The 20,834-nt window shown below is 49.5% G+C and overlaps 3 protein-coding genes across 3 annotated transcripts in view; 2 read left to right on the forward strand and 1 right to left on the reverse strand.

Annotated features, from left to right (window-relative positions):
* The window catches only part of VPS52 (VPS52 subunit of GARP complex), a 46,062-nt gene extending 33,160 nt beyond the window's left edge, over positions 1-12,902 (reverse strand). The window contains exons 1-7 of the mRNA XM_071420723.1: positions 12,848-12,902; positions 12,620-12,701; positions 12,022-12,074; positions 10,780-10,855; positions 8,578-8,645; positions 5,438-5,613; positions 1,162-1,312 (exon numbers count right to left, since the gene is read on the reverse strand). Of these exons, the coding sequence (XP_071276824.1) occupies positions 1,162-1,312; positions 5,438-5,613; positions 8,578-8,645; positions 10,780-10,855; positions 12,022-12,074; positions 12,620-12,701; positions 12,848-12,865 (624 nt within the window). The 5' untranslated portion in view covers positions 12,866-12,902. The remainder of the gene's footprint in view (positions 1-1,161; positions 1,313-5,437; positions 5,614-8,577; positions 8,646-10,779; positions 10,856-12,021; positions 12,075-12,619; positions 12,702-12,847) is intronic.
* Positions 12,803-18,079, forward strand: LOC139586976 (small ribosomal subunit protein uS13). The gene is made up of 6 exons (XM_071420722.1): positions 12,803-12,946; positions 14,331-14,429; positions 15,455-15,541; positions 16,301-16,402; positions 17,742-17,833; positions 17,947-18,079. The coding sequence occupies exons 1-6, from the start codon at positions 12,944-12,946 to the stop codon at positions 18,020-18,022; spliced, it is 459 nt and encodes a 152-aa protein (XP_071276823.1). The 5' UTR covers positions 12,803-12,943; the 3' UTR covers positions 18,023-18,079.
* A 1,230-nt stretch (positions 18,080-19,309) lies between these two features.
* Positions 19,310-20,834, forward strand: part of WDR46 (WD repeat domain 46) — a gene marked incomplete at its 3' end in the record, with an annotated part of 28,458 nt that continues 26,933 nt past the window's right edge. The window contains exons 1-2 of the mRNA XM_071420724.1: positions 19,310-20,080; positions 20,195-20,275. Coding sequence (XP_071276825.1) covers positions 20,051-20,080; positions 20,195-20,275 — 111 coding nt within the window. The remainder of the gene's footprint in view (positions 20,081-20,194; positions 20,276-20,834) is intronic.

The raw sequence follows: 20,834 nt of genomic DNA on the forward strand, positions 1-20,834 counted from the left end.
ATTCAGGGATTTTTGGGGTGGAATTTGGGGATTTTTGGGGTGGAATTTTGGGATTTTGGGGAGGGAATTCAGGGATTTTGGGGGGGGATTCTGGGATTTTTGGGGTGGAATTTTGGGATTTTGGGGCGGGAATTTTGGGATTTTTTGGGGGTAGCATTTGGGATTTTTTGGGGTGGAATTCAGGGATTTTTGGGGTGGAATTTGGGGATTTTTGGGGTGGAACTCAGGGATTTTTGGGGTGGAATTTTGGGATTTTTGGGGTGGAATTTGGGGATTTTTGGGGAGGGAATTCGGGGATTTTTGGGGTGGAATTTGGGGATTTTTTGGGAGGGAATTCAGGGATTTTTGGGGAGGAATTTGGAGATTTTTGGGGAGGGATTTTGGGATTTTGGGGTGGAAATCTGGGATTTTTGGGAAGGAATTTGGAGATTTTTGGGGAGAGATTTTGGGTTTTTTGGGGAGGGAATTCAGGGATTTTTGGGGTGGAATTTTGGGATTTTTGGGGAGGGAATTCAGGGATTTTTGGGGTGGAATTTTGGGATTTTTGGGGAGGGAATTCAGGGATTTTTGGGGTAGAATTTGGGGATTTTTTTGGAGTAATTGGTGAATTTTTGGGCAGGAATTTTGGAATTTTTGGGCTGAGAATTTGGGGATTTTTGAGCTGAGAATTTGGGGATTTTTGGGGTGGAATTTTGGGATTTTTTGGGAGGCATTTTTGAGGTGGAATTTGGGGATTTTTGGGGTGGAATTTGGGGATTTTTGGGTGGAATTTTGAGAATTTTAGGCTGCAAATATGGGGATTTTTTGGGAGGGAATTCAGGGATTTTTGGGAGGAATTTGGAGATTTTGGGGCGGAATTTGGGGATTCTTGGGGTGGAATTTGGGGATTTTTGGGGTGGAATTCAGGGATTTTTGGGGTGGAATTTGGGGATTTTTTGGGAGGGAATTCAGGGATTTTTGGGGAGGAATTTGGAGATTTTTGGGGTGGAATTTTGGGATTTTTGGGGTGGAATTTTGGGATTTTTGGGGTGGAATTTTGGGATTTTTGGAGCAGGAATTTTGGGATTTTTGAGGTGGAATTTGGGATTTTTGGAGCAGGAATTTTGGGATTTTTGGGGAGGGAATTTTGGGATTTTTGGGGTGGGATTCAGGGCCTCTGACCTTGATCCTGAGGCGGTCCAGGACGTGCTGCACGTCGGCGCAGGCCAGGGTGTCGCGGAAGGCGGCGTCCTTGACCGCGCCCAGCTGAGCGTCCAGAGCCACCAGCTGGGCCTGGAACTCGGGGGAGGTCACTGGGGACTCCAGGATCACACTGGGAACAGAGAAAATGGGGAGAAAACGGGAAAAAAACGGTGAAAACCCCATGGAAATCCATGGGAAAATGGGGAAATTACACCCAAAAATGGGAATATCCCATGGGAATCCCATCCAGAGGCACCAATTGGGACTGGGGGAGGTCACTGGGGACTGCAGGATCAGAATGGGGAGGGGAAAATGGGGAGAAAATGTCAAAGAATGGGAAAATTCTATCAAAAAATAGGAAATTCCCATCAAAATCCATGGGAAAATGGGAAAATTACACCCAAAAATGGGAATATTCCATGGGAATCTCATCCAGAGCTCAGAGCTGGGACTGGGACTCGGGGGAGGTCACTGGGGACTCCAGGATCAGAATGGGGACGGGGAAAATGAGGAGAAAAAGGGAAAAAATGGGAAAAATCTGGCAAAAATGGGAAAATTCTGTCAAAAATTAGGAAATTCCCATTGAAAAATGGGAATATTCCATGGGAATCCCATCCAGAGCTCAGAGCTGGGCCTGGAACTGGGGGAGGTCACTGGGGACTGCAGGATCACACTGGGAACAGAGAAAATGGGGAAAAAACGGGAAAAAACGGTGAAAACCCCATCGAAATCCATGGGAAAATGGGGAAATTACACCCAAAAATGGGAATATTCCATGGGAATCCCATCCAGAGCTCAGAGCTGGGACTGGGGGAGGTCACTGGGGACTGCAGGATCAGAATGGGGAGGGGAAAATGGGGAGAAAATGGGAAAAAATGGGGAAATTCTATCAAAAAATAGGAAATTCCCATTGAAATCCATGGGAAAATGAGAAAATTACACCCAAAAATGGGAATATTCCATGGGAATCCCATCCAGAGGCACCAGTGGGGACTGGGGGAGGTCACTGGGCACTGCAGGATCAGAATGGGGATGGGAAAATGGGGGAAAAACATCGAAAAATGGGAAAAATCTGGCAAAAATAGGAAATTGCCATCAAAATCCATCAAAAAATGGGAATTTTCCATGGGAATCCCAACCAGAGGCACCAACTGGGACTGGGGGAGGTCACTGGGGACTGCAGGATCAGAATGGGGATGGCAGAAATTGGGAGAAAACGGGAAAAAACGGTGAAAACCCCATTGAAATCCATGGAAAAATGGGAAAATTCCATCCAAAAATGGGAATATTCCATGGGAATCCCATCCAGAGCCTGAAGCTGGGACTGGGGGAGGTCACTGGGGACTGCAGGATCACACTGGGAACAGAGAAAATGGGGAAAAAACGGGAAAAAACGGTGAAAACCCCATCGAAATCCATGGAAAAATGAGGAAAATCCATTTTTGGGGAACTCTTTCCCCAAAATCCCATTTTTTTGTCCTTAACTCCCATTTTTCTTTAGGTTTTCCTCTCCCAAACCCCCATTTTTGCTCCCAAAAATCCCATTTTTTGCTCCCAAAATCCCATTTTCTTTCCCTAAAACCCCATTTTTTCCCCCTAAAATCCCATTTTTTTGTCCAAAAATCCCATTTTTTGCTCCCAAAATCCCATTTTTTCACCCCCAAACCCCATTTTTTTTCCCCAAACCCAATTGTTTTAAATTTTTTCCCCAAACTCCCATTTTTTCCCCACCTGATCATGGTGGGGGCACCACGAGCTCGTCCAGCAGCGCCCCCAGCCTCTCCCTGCCCTGGCGCAGGAAAAAATCCCAAATTCTGACCCCAAACCCCAATTTTGGGTAATTCTCTCCCCAAAATCCCATTTTTTGTACCCAAAATCCCATTCTCTCCCCAAACCCCATTCTTTGCTCTCTAAACCCCAACGTTTCAGTTCCTAAAATCCCATTTTTTTCCCCCTAAAATCCCATTTTTTGCTCCAAAAATCCCATTTTTCTTTAGGATTTCCTCTCCCAAACCCCCATTTTTGGTCTCTAAAATCCCATATTTTGCTCCCAAAAATCCCATTTTTTTGTCCAAAAATCCCATTTTTTGTCCAAAAATCCCATTTTTTCACCCCCAAACCCCATTTTTTCGCCCCAAAATCCCATTCTTTCACCTCTAAACCCCAAGTTTTTTACATTTTTTCCCCCAAACCCCATTTTTTCCCATTTTTCCCCACCTGATCATGGTGGGGGCACCACGAGCTCGTCCAGCAGCGCCCCCAGCCTGTCCCTGACCTGGCGCCGGTTCCACAGCCCCAGGGGAAACCCAAAAAATCCCAAATTCTGACCCCAAACCCCAAATTCTGACCCTAAACTCCAATTTTGGGTAATTCTTTCCCAAAATCCCATTTTTTTGTCCTAAAATCCCATTTTTCTTTAGGTTTTTCTCTCCCAAACCCCCATTTTTGGTCCCTAAAACCCCATTTTTTTGGCCCCAAAACCCCATTTTTTTGGGGAATTTTCTCGCTAAAATCCCATTTTTTGGGGAATTTTCACCCCCAAACCCCATTTTTGGGAATTTTCACCCCAAAATCCCATTTTTTAGTCCCAAAATCCCATTTTTTGGTCCAAAAATCCCATTTTTTTGGGGAATTTTCACCCCAAAATCCCATTTTTTTGTCCTTAAATCCCATTTTTCTTAGGATTTCCTCTCCCAAACCCCCATTTTTGCTCCCTAAAATCCCATTTTTTGGGAGAATTTTCTCCCTAAAATCCCATTTTTTTTGGGGAAATTTGCACCCCAAAATCCCATTTTTTTGGGAATTTTCACCCAAAAATCCCATTTTTTTGCCCAAAACCCCCATTTTTTTCCCCAAAATCCCATTTTTTTCCCCCAAACCCCATTTTTCCCCAAATTCCCCCATTTTTTCCCCACCTGATCATGGTGGGGGGCACCACGAGCTCGTCCAGCAGCGCCCCCAGCCTGTCCCTGACCTGGCGCCGGTTCCTCAGCCCCAGGGAAACCCAAAAAATCCCAAATTCTGACCCCAAACCCCAAATTCTGACCCTAAACTCCAATTTTGGGTAATTCTTTCCCAAAATCCCATTATTTTGTCCTAAAATCCCATTTTTTTGGGGAATTTTCACCCCAAAATCCCATTTTTTTGTCCTTAAATCCCATTTTTCTTAGGATTTCCTCTCCCAAACCCCCATTTTTGCTCCCTAAAATTCCATTTTTTGGGAGAATTTTCTCCCTAAAGTCCCTTTTTTTTGGGGAAATTTGCACCCCAAAATCCCATTTTTTTCTCCAAAAATCCCATTTTTCTTTAGGATTTCCTCTCCCAAACCCCCATTTTTGGTCTCTAAAATCCCATATTTTGCTCCCAAAAATCCCATTTTTTTGTCCAAAAATCCCATTTTTTTGTCCAAAAATCCCATTTTTTGCTCCCAAAATCCCATTTTTTCACCCCCAAACCCCATTTTTTCGCCCCAAAATCCCATTCTTTCACCTCTAAACCCCAAGTTTTTTACATTTTTTCCCCCAAACCCCATTTTTTTCCATTTTTTCCCCACCTGATCATGGTGGGGGGCACCACGAGCTCGTCCAGCAGCGCCCCCAGCCTGTCCCTGACCTGGCGCCGGTTCCACAGCCCCAGGGGAAACCCAAAAAATCCCAAATTCTGACCCCAAACCCCAAATTCTGACCCTAAACTCCAATTTTGGGTAATTCTTTCCCAAAATCCCATTATTTTGTCCTAAAATCCCATTTTTCTTTAGGTTTTTCTCTCCCAAACCCCCATTTTTGGTCCCTAAAACCCCATTTTTTTGGCCCCAAAACCCCATTTTTTTGGGGGAATTTTCTCGCTAAAATCCCATTTTTTGGGGAATTTTCACCCCCAAACCCCATTTTTGGGAATTTTCACCCCAAAATCCCATTTTTTAGTCCCAAAATCCCATTTTTTGGTCCAAAAATCCCATTTTTTTGGGGAATTTTCACCCCAAAATCCCATTTTTTTGTCCTTAAATCCCATTTTTCTTTAGGATTTCCTCTCCCAAACCCCCATTTTTGCTCCCTAAAATCCCATTTTTTGGGAGAATTTTCTCCCTAAAATCCCATTTTTTTGGGGGAAATTTGCACCCCAAAATCCCATTTTTTTGGGAATTTTCACCCAAAAATCCCATTTTTTTGCCCAAAACCCCCATTTTTTTTCCCCAAAATCCCATTTTTTTCCCCCAAACCCCATTTTCCCCCAAATTCCCCCAATTTTTGCCCACCTGATCATGGTGGGGGGCACGACGAGCTCGTCCAGCAGCGCCCCCAGCCTGTCCCTGACCTGGCGCCGGTTCCGCAGCCTCAGGTTCATGGCCCCGGCCTGGCCCTGCAGCGCCCGGATCTCCCAGCTCAGGGAGCTCAGCGAGCTCTGGAACGAGCCCAGCATCTCCTCCATGCGCTGGGGACACCAGGGGACACTCAGGGACAATTTGGGGACAGTTTGGGGACAGTTTGGGGCTTTTTTGGGCCATTTTTGGGGCTTTTTTTGGCGATTTTTGGGCGATTTTTCGGCGTTTTTTGAGGGCTTTAGGAGCGATTTTTGTGGCGTTTTTAGGAGGTCCTGGGGGTTTGGGGACACTTTGGGGACACTCAGGGGACATTTGGGGACAATTTGGGATTTTTTTTGGCAATTTTTGGGGCTTTTTTGGGCGATTTTTGGGCATTTTTTGGGCGATTTTTGGGGTTTTTTGAGGGTTTTAGGAGCGATTTTTGTGGCGGTTTTAGGGGGGGCCTGGGGCTTTGGGGACACTTTGGGGACACTCTGGGGACACTCTGGGGACACTTGAGGACAATTTGGGGACAATTTGGGGACATTGAAGGACACTGGGGACACATTGAAGCCATTTTGGGGCAGTTTTGGGGCCATTTTGGGGCAGTTTTGGGGCAGTTTTGGGACAATTTGGGGCCGTTTTGTGGCTGGGCTCTCCCAGCTCAGGGAGCTCAGGGAGCTCTGGAACGAGCCCAGCATCTCCTCCATGCGCTGGGGACACCAAGGGGACACTCAGGGACACTCAGGGACAATTTGGGATTTTTTTGGCAATTTTTGGGGCTTTTTTTGGCGATTTTTGGGCGTTTTTTTGGCGATTTTAGGGCGTTTTTTGTGGCATTTTTAGGAGGTTCTAGGGGTGTTTATGGGGATTTGGGGACACTTTGAGGACACTTGGGGACAATTTGGGGACAATTTGGGGACAGTTTGGGGCTTTTTTTGGGCGATTTTTGGGCATTTTTTGAGGGTTTTAGGAGCGATTTTCCCCAGGATTTTGTGGCGTTTTTAGGGGGTCCTGGGGGTGTTTATGGGGGTCTGGGGACACTTGGGGACACTTTGGGGACATTTAGGGACACTTGGGGACATTTGGGGACACTTTGGGATTTTTTTGGCGATTTTTGGGGCTTTTTTTGGCGATTTTTGGGCATTTTTTGAGGGTTTTAGGAGCGATTTTCCCCAGGATTTTGTGGCATTTTTAGGAGGTCCTGGGGGTTTGGGGACACTTGGGGACACTCTGGGGACACTCTGGGGACACTTTGAGGACGATTTGGGGACACTTTGGGATTTTTTTGGCAATTTTTTGGGTGATTTTTGGGCTTTTTTTCGGCCATTTTAGGGCATTTTTTGAGGGTTTTAGGAGCGATTTTTGTGGCGTTTTGAGGGGGTCCTGGGGCTTTGGGGACACTCTGGGGACACTTGGGGACACTTTGAGGCCATTTTGGAACACTTGAGGACAGTTTGGGGACAATTTGGGGACATTGAAGGACACTGGGGACACTTTGAAGCCATTTTGGGGCAGTTTTGGGGCCATTTTGGGGCAATTTGGGGCCATTTTGGGGCAATTTGGGGCCGTTTTGTGGCTGGGCTCTCCCAGCTCAGGGAGCTCAGGGAGCTCTGGAACGAGCCCAGCATCTCCTCCATGCGCTGGGGACACCGAGGGGACACTCAGGGACACTCAGGGACAATTTGGGATTTTTTTGGCAATTTTTGGGCGTTTTTTCGGCGATTTTTGGGTGATTTTTGGGCTTTTTTTGGCGATTTTAGGAGCGATTCTTCCCAGGATTTTGTGGCGTTTTTAGGAGGTCCTGGGGGTGTTTATGGGGGTCTGGGGACACTTTGGGGACACTTTGGGGACACTTGAGGACAGTTTGGGGACAATTTGGGGACATTGAAGGACACTGGGGACACATTGAAGCCGTTTTGGGGCCGTTTGGGGCCATTTTGGGGCAGTTTTGGGACAGTTTGGGGCCGGGCTCTCCCAGCTCAGGGAGCTCTGGAACGAGCCCAGCATCTCCTCCATGCGCTGGGGACACCGAGGGGACACTCAGGGACACTTTGGGGACAATTTGGGGACAATTTGGGATTTTTTTGGCAATTTTTGGGCATTTTTTCGGCGATTTTTGGGGCTTTTTTGGGCCATTTTTGGGCGTTTTTTCGGCGTTTTTTGAGGGTTTTAGGAGCGATTTTTGTGGCGTTTTGAGGGGGTCCTGGGGGTTTGGGGACACTTGGGGACACTTTGGGGACAATCAGGGACAATTTGGAGTTTTTTTTTTGGTGATTTTTAGGACATTTTTGAGCAATTTTTTGGGGTGATTTTTAGGGGATTTTGAGGCTGTTTTAAAGGGTTTTGGGGACACTTTGGGGACACTTTGGGGACACTTTGGGTTTTGGGGCTTTTTTTGGGCGATTTTTAGGGCATTTTTTGAGCAACTTTTTTTGGGTGATTTTCAGGGGATTTTGAGGCTCTTTTGAAGGGTTTTGGTGGCATTTAGGGACACTTTGGGGACATTTAGGGACACTTTGGGTTTTGGTTTTTTTCCCAGGGTTTTGGGGCTTTTTTTGGGCGATTTTTAGGACATTTTTTGAGCAATTTTTTTGGGGTGATTTTTAGGGGATTTTGAAGCTCTTTTAAAGGGTTTTGGGGACATTTAGGGACACCTGGGGACACTTTGGGGACAATCAGGGACAATTTGGGGGGGTTTTTTTGGTGATTTTTAGGGCATTTTTTAGCAATATTTTTTTGGGTGATTTTTAGGGGATTTTGAGGCTCTTTTAAAGGGTTTTGGGGACATTTGGGGACACTTGGGGACACTTTGAGTTTTGGGGTTTTTTTAGCGATTTTTAGGGCATTTTTTGAGCAATTTTTTTTTGGGTGATTTTCAGGGGATTTTGAGGCTCTTTTGAAGGGTTTTGGGGACACTTGGGGACACCTGGGGACACTTTGGGTTTTGGTTTTTTTTTAGCGATTTTTAGGGCATTTTTTGAGCAACTTTTTTTGGGTGATTTTCAGGGGATTTTGAGGCTCTTTTAAAGGGTTTTGGGGACACTTTGGGGACACTTTGGGGACATTTGGGGCCACTTGGGGCCAGCGCTGACCTCGAGGATGGCGTCGCAGGCGCTGATCTGGTTGTGCAGCTCCGCGATGTTCTCGCTCTCCCGGATGTCTGAGGGGTCAAGGGACACCTGGGGACACCTGGGGGACACTTGGAGGCATTTTGGGGACACCTTGGGGCACCTTGGGGACACCTTGGGGGAACTTGGGGACACTTTGGGACACCTTTGGGACACCTTGGGGACACCTGGGGACACCTTGGGGGAACTTGGGGACACCTTGGGGCACCTTGGGGACACCTTGGGGACACCTGGGGACACTTTGGGGACACCTTGGGGGGACTTGGGGACACCTTGGGGGGACTTGGGGACACCTGGGGACACCTGGGGACACCTGGGGACACCTGGGGGACACCTTGGGGACACTTTGGGTACATCTGGGGACACCTTGGGGACACTTTGGGGACACCTGGGGACACCTGGGGACACCTTGGGGGGACTTGGGGACACCTGGGGACACCTTGGGGACACTTTGGGGACACCTGGGGACACCTTGGGGACACTTTGGGGACACCTGGGGACACCTTGGGGACACTTTGGGGACACTTTGGGTACATCTGGGGACACCTTGGGGACACTTTGGGGACACCTGGGGACACCTTGGGGACACTTTGGGGGCACCTTGGGGACAGATTTTTGGGCAGTTTGGGGACATTTGGGGACACCTTGGGGACACCTTGGGACAGATTTTTGGGGGTTTGGGGACACCTTGGGGGAAGATTTTTGGGATTTGGGGGCGGTTTTGGGGGGTTTGGGGACATCTGGGGACACCTGGGGGACACCTTGGGGACAGATTTTTGGGCAGTTTGGGGACATCCTTGGGGACACTTTGGGGACACCTTGGGGACACTTTTGGGACACTTTGGGGGCACCTGGGGACACCTTGGGGGAAGATTTTTGGGACTTGGGGGCGGTTTTGGGGCATTTTGGGGGGTTTGGGGACTTTGGGGACACTTTGGGGACACCTTGGGGACAATTTTGGGGCCATTTTGGGGACAATTGTGGAGAATTTGGTGCCAAATTTTTCGATATTTCACCTTTGGGGACACCTTGGGGACATTTGGGGACACTTTGGGAACAACTGCAGAGATTTTGGTGCCAAATTTGGGGATTTTAGCGCCGAATTTTGGGATTTTGGTGCCAAATTTTTGGATTTTCGGGCATTTCACCCTTGGGGACATTTTGAGGATGATTTGGGGACAATTGTGGAGAATTTGGTGCCAAATTTTTCGATAGTTCACCTTTGGGGACAATTTTGGGGACACTTTGGGGACAACTGCAGAGATTTTGGTGCCAAATTTTGGGGATTTTAGAGCCAAATTTTGGGATTTTGGTGCCAAATTTTTGGATTTTCAGGGATTTCACCCTTGGGGACACCCTGGGGACACCTTGGGGACATTTTTGGGGATTTGGGGACACTTTGGGGACAATTGTGGAGAATTTGGTGCCAAATTTGGGGATTTTCAGGGATTTCACCCTTGGGGACAATTTTGGGGACACTTTGGGGACAATTGTAGAGATTTGGGGGCCAAATTTGGGGATTTTGGTGCCAAATTTTTTGATTTTTCGGGTATTTCACCTTTGGGGACAATTTTGGGGGGATTTGGGGACACTTTGGGGACAACTGAAGAGATTTTGGTGCCAAATTTGGGGATTTTTGGGGATTTCACCCTTGGCGACACTTTAGGGACAATTTGGGGACAATTTTAGAGATTTTGGTGCCAAATTTTGGGGGATTTCACCCTTGGGGACACTTTGGGGACAATTGCGGAGAATTTGGGGCCAAATTTGGGGATTTTGGTGCCAAATTTTTGGATTTTCGGGGATTTCACCCTTGGGGACACCCTGGGGACAATTTTGGGGCCATTTTGGGGACAATTGTGGAGAATTTGGTGCCAAATTTTTGGATTTTGATGTCGAATTTTTGGATTTTTGGGTATTTCACCCTTGGGGACATTTTGAGGACAATTTGGGGACAATTGTGGAGAATTTGGTGCCAAATTTTTGGATATTTCACCTTGGGGGACAATTTTGGGGACAACTGCAGAGATTTTGGTGCCAAATTTTGGGGATTTTAGAGCCAAATTTTGGGATTTTGGTGCCAAATTTTTGGATTTTCGGGGATTTCACCCTTGGGGACACCTTGGGGACACCTTGGGGACATTTTTGGGGCCATTTTGAGGATACAGTCCTGGATGGAGGCTCGCTCCACCTCCTGCAGCTCCAGCTCCACCTGCCGCGAGTACTGGCGCAGGTCCACGCCCTGGAACGGAATTTGGGGACATTTGGGGACATTTGGGGACATCTGGGGACATTTGGGGACACTTGGGGACATCGGGGGACATTTTGGAGATTTTTTGGGGATTTTTTGGGATTTTTTTGGGGACATTTTGGGGCCATTTTGGGGATTTTTTTGACATTTTTGGGGCCATTTGGTGCCACCTGGGGACATTTTGGGGATTTTTTGGGGGACATTTGGGGACATTTGGGGCCCTTTTGGGGATTTTTGGACATTTCTGGGGCCATTTGGTGACACCTTGGGGACATTTTGGGGATTTTTTTGGGGACATTTGGTGCCATTTTGGGGCCATTTGGTGACACCTGGGGCCATTTTGCGGCCTTACTTTTTGGGGACATTTGGGGCCATTTTGGGGCATTTTTGGGACATTTTTAGGGACATTTGGTGCCATTTTGGGGCATTTTTGGGACATTTTTAGGGACATTTGGTGCCATTTTGCGGCCACTTGGTGACACCTGGAGACATTTTGGGGATTTTTTGGACATTTCTGGGGACATTTGGGGCCATTTTGGGACCATTTGGTGCCACCTGGGGACATTTTGGGGATTTTTTGGACATTTTTAGGGACATTTGGTGCCATTTTGGGGCCACTTGGTGCCACCTGGGAACATTTTGGGGATTTTTTTGGGGGACATTTGGTGCCATTTTGGGGCCATTTTGGGGATTTTTTGGACATTTTTAGGGACATTTGGTGCCATTTTGTGGCCACTTGGTGACACCTGGAGACATTTTGGGGACATTTGGGGACATTTGGGGCCCTTTTGGGGATTTTTTGGACATTTCTGGGGACATTTGGTGCCATTTTGCGGCCACTTGGTGACACCTGGAGACATTTTGGGGATTTTTTTGGGGATTTTTTTTGGGACATTTAGGTGCCATTTTGGGGATTTTTTGGACATTTCTGGGGCCATTTGGTGACACCTTGGGGACATTTTGGGGACACCTGGTGACACTTGGGGCCATTTGGTTCCATTTTGGGACCATTTGGTGCCACCTGGGGACATTTCGAGCGATTTTGGGGGGATTTTGGGGACACTTGGTGCCATTTTGTAGCCATTTTGGGGCCACTTGGTGACACCTTGGGGACACTTTGGGGACATTTTGGGTGATTTTGGGGAGGAGCCACTCACGGTCTGCAGCGCCTCCTGAACCAGGGCGTCCTCCAGGTTCTCCTGGATGTGCACTGGGGAAAATGAGGGAAAAACGGGGAAAAAAATTGGGAAAAATGGGGAAAAAAAAGGGGGAAAAAATTGGGGAAAATTTGGAAAAAAAAGGGGGAAAAAGGGGCAGGAATTGGGGAATATTCCCCCCCTACCCCCCCCGCCCGCTGCCCAAATGGTTCAGTCCAGCCAGGCCACGCCCCCTCCATTGGCGGCAATGCGGCCGCAGGGTGACAGACACGCCCAAATAAGGTCATGGCCACGCCCCCAGCAGGTTGCGCGCACCCAAATAAGGTAATGGCCACACCCCTATCCTACTACATGCAAATAAATTAAATGGCCACACCCCCAGAAGGTTGCATGTACCCAAATAAGGTCAAGGCCACGCCCCTTTGCGGCCTCCCCGGCATCTGGGCCATGCCCCGCTGCTCTCTGGCCACGCCCACTTTTACCTGCAGGCCCCACCCCTCTTTGCCAGCCACCTGTCCGGCCCCCCCCCCTCATTAAGCGCTAATTAACCCGCTCATTTTAATGGCTCCACCCCTCTCAATGGCCACGCCCCTCTCACCATCCACCTCCTCCAGCTCCGCCCCCTCCAGGTCCAGCTCCGCCTCCAGCTCCGCCTCCAGCGGCGCCTCCATCGCCGCCACCTGCGGCACAACCGCCTCAGTGACCGCCGCGCCCCCTCCGCCATCCCAAATCCCTCCCGAATCCCCACAAAAAAACCAAAAAAAACCCAAAAAAAACCCCAAAACCGCCCCGGGATCCTCCAAACCGCTCCCGCTGCCGGCGCTACCTCCGCCTGCGCCGCCATCTTGATGACGCACGGCGTGCGCGTGACGTCACTTCCGCCTTCTTCTTCCGCCGGCAGAGCCCCGCGCAGGCCGCAGCCATGGTGAGGCTCCGGGCGGGATCCGCCGCCATCGGCGCGAGGGGAGGGCGGAGAGCGGCGGGAAGGGCGCGGGGCGATGGCGGCGGCCCCGAGGGAGGCGGCGGGGCGGGGAGGGGGCGGCGGAGATCGGCGATGGCGGCGGGAGGGGCGCGAATGTCCGACCCCCCCTTCCCTCAGGTGTCATGGCGGCCTTCGCTCCCCTCACGGCGGAGTCAGCCCCGAGCGGCCACAAAATGTCCCTAAAATGCCCTGAGCCTCTCCCAAAATTGTCACGAACCACCCTAAAACTGTCCCAAATCCCTTAAAAATTGTCTTCAATTCCCTCAAACTGTTCCCAAAGCGTCCCAAATTCCCTCCAGGTGTCCCCTACCCCCTAAAATCGTCCCAAATCCTTCTGGAATTTTCCTTAACACCCCCAACAACCATCCCAGGGCTGTCCCCGCGCAGATGTCCCCAATGTCCCCTCGCTGTCCCCTCAGTCCCTGATGTCCCCAATGTCCCCTCGCTGTCCCCTCAGTCCCTGATGTCCCCAGTGTCCCCTCGCTGTCCCCACAGTCCCTGGTGTCCCCAATGTCCCCAGATGTCCCTCTTCGTGTCTCCGCTGTCCCTACTGATGTCCCCCTGGTCCCCAATGTCCCTGCTGTGCCCTCAGTCTCTGGTGATCCCCGCTGTCCCCAGTGTCCCCTCAGTCTCTGCTGTCCCCAGTGTCCCCTTAGTGTCCCCTCTGTCCCTGGTGATCCCTGAGAAGTTCCCAATGTCCCCAGGGTCCCCTCACTGTCCCCAATGTCTCCAATGATGTCCCCTCACTGTCCCCTCTGTCCCTGGTGATCCCTGAGAAGTTCCCAATGTCCCCTCAGTCCCTGATGTCCCCAATGTCTCCAATGATGTCCCCTCACTGTCCCTTCAGTCCCTGGTGATCCCTGAGAAATTCCCAATGTTCCCTCAGTCCCCAATGTCCCCAATGTCCCCTCACTGTCCCCCGTGTCCCCGCAGTCCCTGGTGATCCCTGAGAAGTTCCCAATGTCCCCAGGGTCCCCTCACTGTCCCCCATGTCCCCAATGAGCCCTCACTGTCCCCAATGTCCCCTCACTGTCCCCGTGTCCCTGCAGTCCCTGGTGATCCCTGAGAAGTCCCCAATGTCCCCTCACTGTCCCTGCTGTCCCCGCAGTCCCTGGTGATCCCTGAGAAGTTCCCAATGTCCCCCCACTGTCCCTGCTGTCCCCTCACTGTCCCCAATGTCCCCTCACTGTCCCTGGTGATCCCTGAGAAGTTCCCAATGTCCCCTCACTGTCCCCTCAGTCCCTGGTGATCCCTGAGAAGTTCCCAATGTCCCCATTGTCCCCTCACTGTCCCCGCTGTCCCCTCACTGTCCCCAATGTCCCCTCAGTCCCTGGTGATCCCTGAGAAGTTCCAGCACATTCTGCGGGTGCTCAACACCAACATCGACGGGCGCCGCAAGATCGCCTTCGCCATCACCGCCATCAAGGTGGGGACAGTGGGGACACTGGGGTGGGGACACTGCCAGGGGAGTGGGGACACCTGGGGACACTGCCAGGGATCGCCTTCGCCATCACCGCCATCAAGGTGGGGACAGTGGGGACACTGGGGTGGGGACACTGCCAGGGGAGTGGGGACACCTGGGGACACTGCCAGGGATCGCCTTCGCCATCACCGCCATCAAGGTGGGGACAATGGGGACACTGGGGTGGGGACACTGCCAGGGCAGTGGGGACAGTGCAGGGACAGTGCAGGGATCGCCTTCGCCATCACCGCCATCAAGGTGGGGACAATGGGGACACCGGGGTGGGGACATTGGGGACAGGGCCAGGGATCGCCTTCGCCATCACCACCATCAAGGTGGGGACACCATGGGGACACCATGGGGACACCGCCAGGGGGGTGGGGACACTGCCAGGGATCACCTTCGCCATCACCGCCATCAAGGTGGGGACACAGGGGACATTGGGGACACCACAGGGTGGGGACACCTGGGGACACTGCCAGGGGGGTGGGGACATTGGGGACAGGGCCAGGGATCGCCTTCGCCATCACCGCCATCAAGGTGGGGACACCATGGGGACACTGGGGACACCACGGGGTGGGGACATTGGGGACACTGCCAGGGGGGTGGGGACAGTGCCAGGGACATTGGGGACACTGCCAGGGATCACCTTCACCATCACTGCCATCAAGGTGGGGACACTGGGGACACCATGGGGACACTGTGGGGACACTGCCAAGGGGTTTGGGGACACTGCAGGGACACCTGGGGACAATGTGGGGACAGTGGGGGCAACTTGAGGACACCCTGGGGACACTGTCAGGGGGGCTGGGGACACCTGCAGGGGATTGGGGCACTTTGGGGACACTTAGAAGGGTCTGGGGACACCTGGAGGGAGCTGGGGACACTTTGAGGGGTTTGGGGACACGGTGGTGGCCTTGGGGCGCTGCCACCCCGTTGTCCCCGCGTTGTGGTGCCGTTGTCACCGTGTGTCCCCGTTGTCCCCGCAGGGCGTGGGGCGGCGCTATGCGCACGTGGTGCTGCGCAAGGCCGACATCGACCTGACCAAACGCGCCGGGGAGCTCACCGAGGATGAGGTGACACCTGGGGACACCTTGGGGACACTTTGAGGACACTTTGGGGACAATTCATGGGGCTTTGGGGACAATTCACGGGGGTTTGGGGTGGATTTGGGGCAGTTTGGGGACAATTCCAGGGGGTTTTGGGGTGGTTTTGGGGCTGACATCGACCTGACCAAAGGTGCCAGGAGCTCACTGAGGATGAGGTGGCACCTGGGGACACCTTGGGGACAATTCATGGGGGTTTGGGGACAATTCATGGGGGTTTGGGGTGGTTTTGGGGCAGTTTGGGGACAATTCCAGGGGGTTTGGGGACAATTCACGGCGGTTTTGGGGGGAATTTAAGGGGTTTTGGGGTGGATTTGGGGCCAACATTGACCTGACCAAAGGTGCCAGGAGCTCACCGAGGATGAGGTGGCACCTGGGGACACCTTGGGGACAATTCAGGGGGGTTTGGGGACAACTCATGGGGGTTTGGGGCAGTTTGGGGCCAATTCCAGGGGGTTTGGGGCCAACATTGACCTGACCAAAGGTGCCAGGAGCTCACTGAGGACGAGGTGGCACCTGGGGACACCTTGGGGACAATTCTGGGAGTTTTGGGGTGGTTTAGGGGATGTTTGGGGGTGGTTTTAGCGTCATTTCAGCTCTTTGGGGGCTGATTCTGGGGCAGTTTTTGGGGTTTTTTCACCCCAACTTTGGGTTTTTGTATCCCCCTGCCCTTGGGGACCCTTGGGGACACTTTGGGGACCCTTGGTGGCAGCGTGTCCCTGTCCCCAGGTGGAGAGGGTGATCACCATCATGCAGAACCCCCGGCAGTACAAGATCCCAGACTGGTTCCTCAACAGGCAGAAGGACGTCAAGGATGGCAAATACTCCCAGGTGGGTCCCCAATGTCCCCAAGTGTCCCCAGGTGGGTCCCCAATGTCCCCAGGTGTCCCCTCACGTGTCACAGGTGGCCCCCAATGCCCACAACTCCTTTTTTCCCATTTTTCCCTGATTTTTCCCTATTTTTCTCTGATTTTTCCCTATTTTTTCCTTGATTTTTTTCCTTATTTTTCCCTATTTTTCCTTTGATTTTCCCTTGATTTTTTTCAGTGATTTTTCCCTATTTTTCCTTGATTTTTCCCTATTTTTTCAGCGATTTTTCCTTAATTTTTCCCTATTTTTCCCTATTTTTTCCCCGATTTTTCCCTGATTTTCCCCATTTTTTTTGCCTATTTTTTCCCTGATTTTCCCTATTTTTTCCTTGATTTTTCCCTGTTTTTCCCCTATATTTTTCCTTGATTTTTTTCAGTGATTTTCCCCTGATTTTTCCCTATTTTTTCCCTTATTTTTCCCTATTTTTCCCTATATTTTCCCGTGATTTTTTCAGTGATTTTCCCCTGATTTTTCCCTATTTTTTCCTTGATTTTTCCCTATTTTTTCAGCGATTTTTCCCCATTTTTTCCTTAATTTTTCCCTTTTTCCCCCAATTTTTCCCTATTTTTTCCCTGATTTTTCCCTATTTTTTCCTCACATTTTTCCCTATTTTTCTCCGATTTTTCCCTATTTTTCCCTGATTTTTCCTTTATTTTTCCCTGGTTTTTCCCTATTTTCCCCTGATTTTTCCCTGATTTTCCCTTTATTTTTCTCTAATTTTTCTCTATTTTTCCCTATTTTTTCCTTGATTTTTTCCTATTTTTCCCTGATTTTTCCCTATTTTCCCCTGATTTTTCCCTGTTTTTCCCTCATTTTTCCTTTATTTTTCCCTGGTTTTTCCCTATTTTTCCCTTGATTTTCCCTTTATTTTTCTCTAATTTTTCTCTATTTTTCCCTATTTTTTCCTTGATTTTTTCCTATTTTTTCCCTGATTTTTCCCTATTTTCCCCTGATTTTTCCTTTATTTTTCCCTGGTTTTTCCCTTGATTTTTCCTTTATTTTTCTCTAATTTTTCTCTATTTTTCCCTATTTTTTCCTTGATTTTTCCCTATTTTTCCCTGATTTTTCTCTATTTTTCCCCAATTTTTCCCTATTTTTTCCTTGATTTTTTCCTTGATTTTTCCCTTGATTTTCCCTATTTTTCCTTGCTTTTTCCCCATTTTTTCCCCAATTTCCCCCATTTTTTCCCCACTTTTCCCAATTTCCCCCCATTTTCCCCCCATTTTTTCCCCATTTTCCCCGTTTTTCCCCAATTTCCCCCATTTTTCCCCAATATTCCCATTTTCCCCCCGTTCCTCAGGTCCTGGCCAACGGTTTGGACAACAAACTGCGCGAGGACCTGGAGCGCCTCAAGAAAATCCGCGCCCACCGCGGCCTGCGCCACTTCTGGGGGTAAAAACCGCGATTTTGGGCAAATCCCCAAATCCCCACCTTTGGAATTGCCCAAAACCCCGAGAATTTTGGGGCTAAATGCGAATTTTTCTCCCTTTTTTTCTCCCCTTCAGGCTGAGGGTGAGGGGGCAGCACACCAAGACCACCGGGAGGCGGGGCCGGACCGTGGGCGTGTCCAAGAAAAAATGAGGAATTCTGGGAATTCTGGGAATTCCGGGAATAAAAATCAAGAGTTTTTGGAGGGAATGAGTGGAATTTTTATTGGGGGGAAAAATGATGGGGAAGTGGGAAAAAATGAGGGGAAAAATAAAGAAAAAATTGGGGGGAAAATGAGGGGGAAACTGGAGGAAAAGAGGGAAAAAAATGGGGAAAAGTGAAGGAAAAAGGGAGGGGGATGAGGGGAAAAATGAGGGGAAAATTGGAGAAAAAAGAGAGGAAAAATAGAGGAGGGGAATGGGAAAAAAAAACAGAAAAAAAAGGTGGAAAACAATGGAAAAAATGAGGGAAAAAAACCAGGAAAAAAGGTGAGGAAAATGAGGAAAAAACTGGGATAAAAAGAGGGGGAAAGTGGGGGAAAAAGAAAACGGGGGAAAATGAAGAAAAAAATGAGGGGAAAAAATGGAGAAAAAAGGGGGAAAGAATGAGAGGAAAACTGAGGGCAAAGCTTGGAAAAACTGGGGGGAAAAAGACAAAATCTGGGCAAAAATGAAAGAAAAAAAGAGGGGAAAACAGGAAAAAATGAGGGGGAAAATGATGGAAAAATCTGTAAAAAAAAAGAGGGGGGAAAAGGGGAAATAAGAGGAAAAAATCCAAGAAAATATGAGGGAAAACGTGGGGGGGGGAAAAGAGGAAAAAACCGGAAAAATGAAGAAAAATTGGGGGGGAAAGAGGGAAAAAAGTAAGAGGAAAACTGGGGGAAAAAATGAGGGAAAAACGGGGAAAATGAGAGGGAAAAAAGTGAAACAAAAGGTGAAAAAAAAAAGGAAAAATGAAGGGAAAACTGGGAAAAAAAGAGGGTGGGAAAATGGGGGGAAATATGGAAAAAAACCATGGAAATTGAGAAAAAACCTGGGAAAAAAAAACCTGGAAAAAATTAATGAAAACTGGGAAAAAAATGAAGAAAAAAATGGGAAAAAAATAGGGGGGAAATGAGGAGAAAACTGTAAAAAAGGGGGGGAAAAGGAGAAAAAATGGAAAATCCAAGAAAATATGAGGGGAAAACAGGAGAAAAAAAAGGGGTGGAAAATTAGGGGGAAAAAGAAGAAAAAACAGGTAAAACAAAAAAGGGGAAAATCGGGAAAACCCAGGAAAAACAGGATAAAGGTGATTTTTTTGGGAAAGAAATGGATTTTTGGTGTTTGAAGCAGGGTTATTTTGGGATTGGGAAAAACCAGGAAAAAATAGGAAAATTGGGGGGGAAATGGGAAAAAAATTGTGGGTTTTGGGGTCAGACACAAAATTCCGTGAATAAAAGTGAAGTTTTTTGGAATTCAAAATGGATTTTTGGGAATTAAAAATGGATTTTTTTGTGGATTCGCTATTTTTTGGAGCTAAAGCGGATTTTGGGAATGGAAAGGAATTTTGAGGGTGGAACTGGATTTGTAGGGAATAAAGCTCAGTTTTGGGGGAAAGAAAGCAGAATTTTGGGGAATAAAGAAAAATTTCGGGGAAAAAAAATTTGGGACATCCGGGTGGAATTTTGGGGCATAAAACCAGATTTTTCTGAGGGGGGAAAGGCATTTTTTGGGAATAAATGTGGATATTTTGGGACTAAAAATTCGTTTCTGAGTAAAAATGAGGATTTTGGGAAGGAGAATCGCCTCTTGGGAAAAGAAAGGAGGAATTTGGGGGTTCCTGGAAGAAATTTGGGTGGAATTGTTGGAATTTGGTGGAATTTTGGTGGAATTTGGGACGCCCACACCCGGAAGTGCCGCACGGAGATTTGGCCTCAACAAAGATGGCGGCGGCCACGTCAGCACCATCCGCCCTCACACAAAATGGCGGCGCCAACAACAAAGATGGCGTCGCCCACAACAAAAATGGCGTCGCCCATAACAAAGATGGCGGCCCCATTTTATTCAATGCGCGCCTTGCCCTACACCAAGATGGCGTCTGCGCCCTCACCCCTTCCCGCAGCGCTTCGCTGTGATTGGCCACGCTTTGCCCGCGCTTCAATCTGATTGGCTCCTCACAGGGAAGTGGGCGTGGTTTCCCCACATGGTAGCGATGGCGGGCGGCGTGTCCGGGGTGAGTGAGGGGAAGCGGGGAGAAATCCCCCAAATTTGGGGGTCCCGGGGCGGATTCTGGGGGTTCCCGGGGGGTTTTTGGGGTGTTCCGGCCTCATGGCTGCTTCTCCCACAGAGGACGGACCCGTTCCCCGGGCCGGCGCCGGTGCCGCGGGCCAGAGTGAAGCGGTTCCTGCGGGGCACGGAGGAGAAAGTGGTAAAAAGGGGAAAAAGGGGGTTCGTGAGGGGATTTTGGGGAGAAATGAGGGGATTTGGGATGAAATGAGAGGGTTTGGGGGGTCCTGAGGGGATTTGAGGTGAAACGAGGGAGTTTGGGGGGTTCTGAGGAGATTTTGGGGGGAAATGAGGGGATTTGGGGTGAAATGAGAGGGTTTGAGGTGAAATGAGGGAGTTTGGGGGGGTTCTGAGGAGATTTTGGGGGCAATAAGGGGATTTGGGGAATTTTAGGGGGTTCTGAGGGGATTTGAGGGGTTTGGAGGGGATTTTGTGGTAAATGAGGGGATTTTGGGAATCCTGAGGGGGTTTACGGATAAATGAGGGGATTTGGGGGGACTCTGAGAGGATTTTGGGGCGACATGAGGAGATTTGAGGCGAAATGAGGGGGTTTGGGTGTCCTGAGGGGAATGGGGGGTCCTGAGGGGATTTGAGGGGAACTGAGAAGATTTTGTGGGGAAAAGGGGGCATTGGGGGGGTCTCTGAGGAGATTTTGGGGATCTGGAGGGGATTTGGGGGATCCTGAGAAAGTTTGGGAGTTT

This window comes from Agelaius tricolor, unplaced genomic scaffold, assembly GCF_023055355.1.
Source record: "Agelaius tricolor isolate 1412-34295 unplaced genomic scaffold, bAgeTri1.0.p SCAF_159, whole genome shotgun sequence".
In the NCBI taxonomy this organism is placed as follows: domain Eukaryota; kingdom Metazoa; phylum Chordata; class Aves; order Passeriformes; family Icteridae; genus Agelaius; species Agelaius tricolor.

What these genes read in the sequence shown, in the direction of transcription:
- LOC139586976 (XM_071420722.1), top strand. An exon ending in TCGCCATCACCGCCATCAAG is followed by an intron (nt 14,430 to 15,454) that starts GTGGGGACAGTG and finishes TTGTCCCCGCAG; the next exon opens with GGCGTGGGGCGGCGCTATGC. An exon ending in AGGATGGCAAATACTCCCAG is followed by an intron (nt 16,403 to 17,741) that starts GTGGGTCCCCAA and finishes CCCGTTCCTCAG; the next exon opens with GTCCTGGCCAACGGTTTGGA.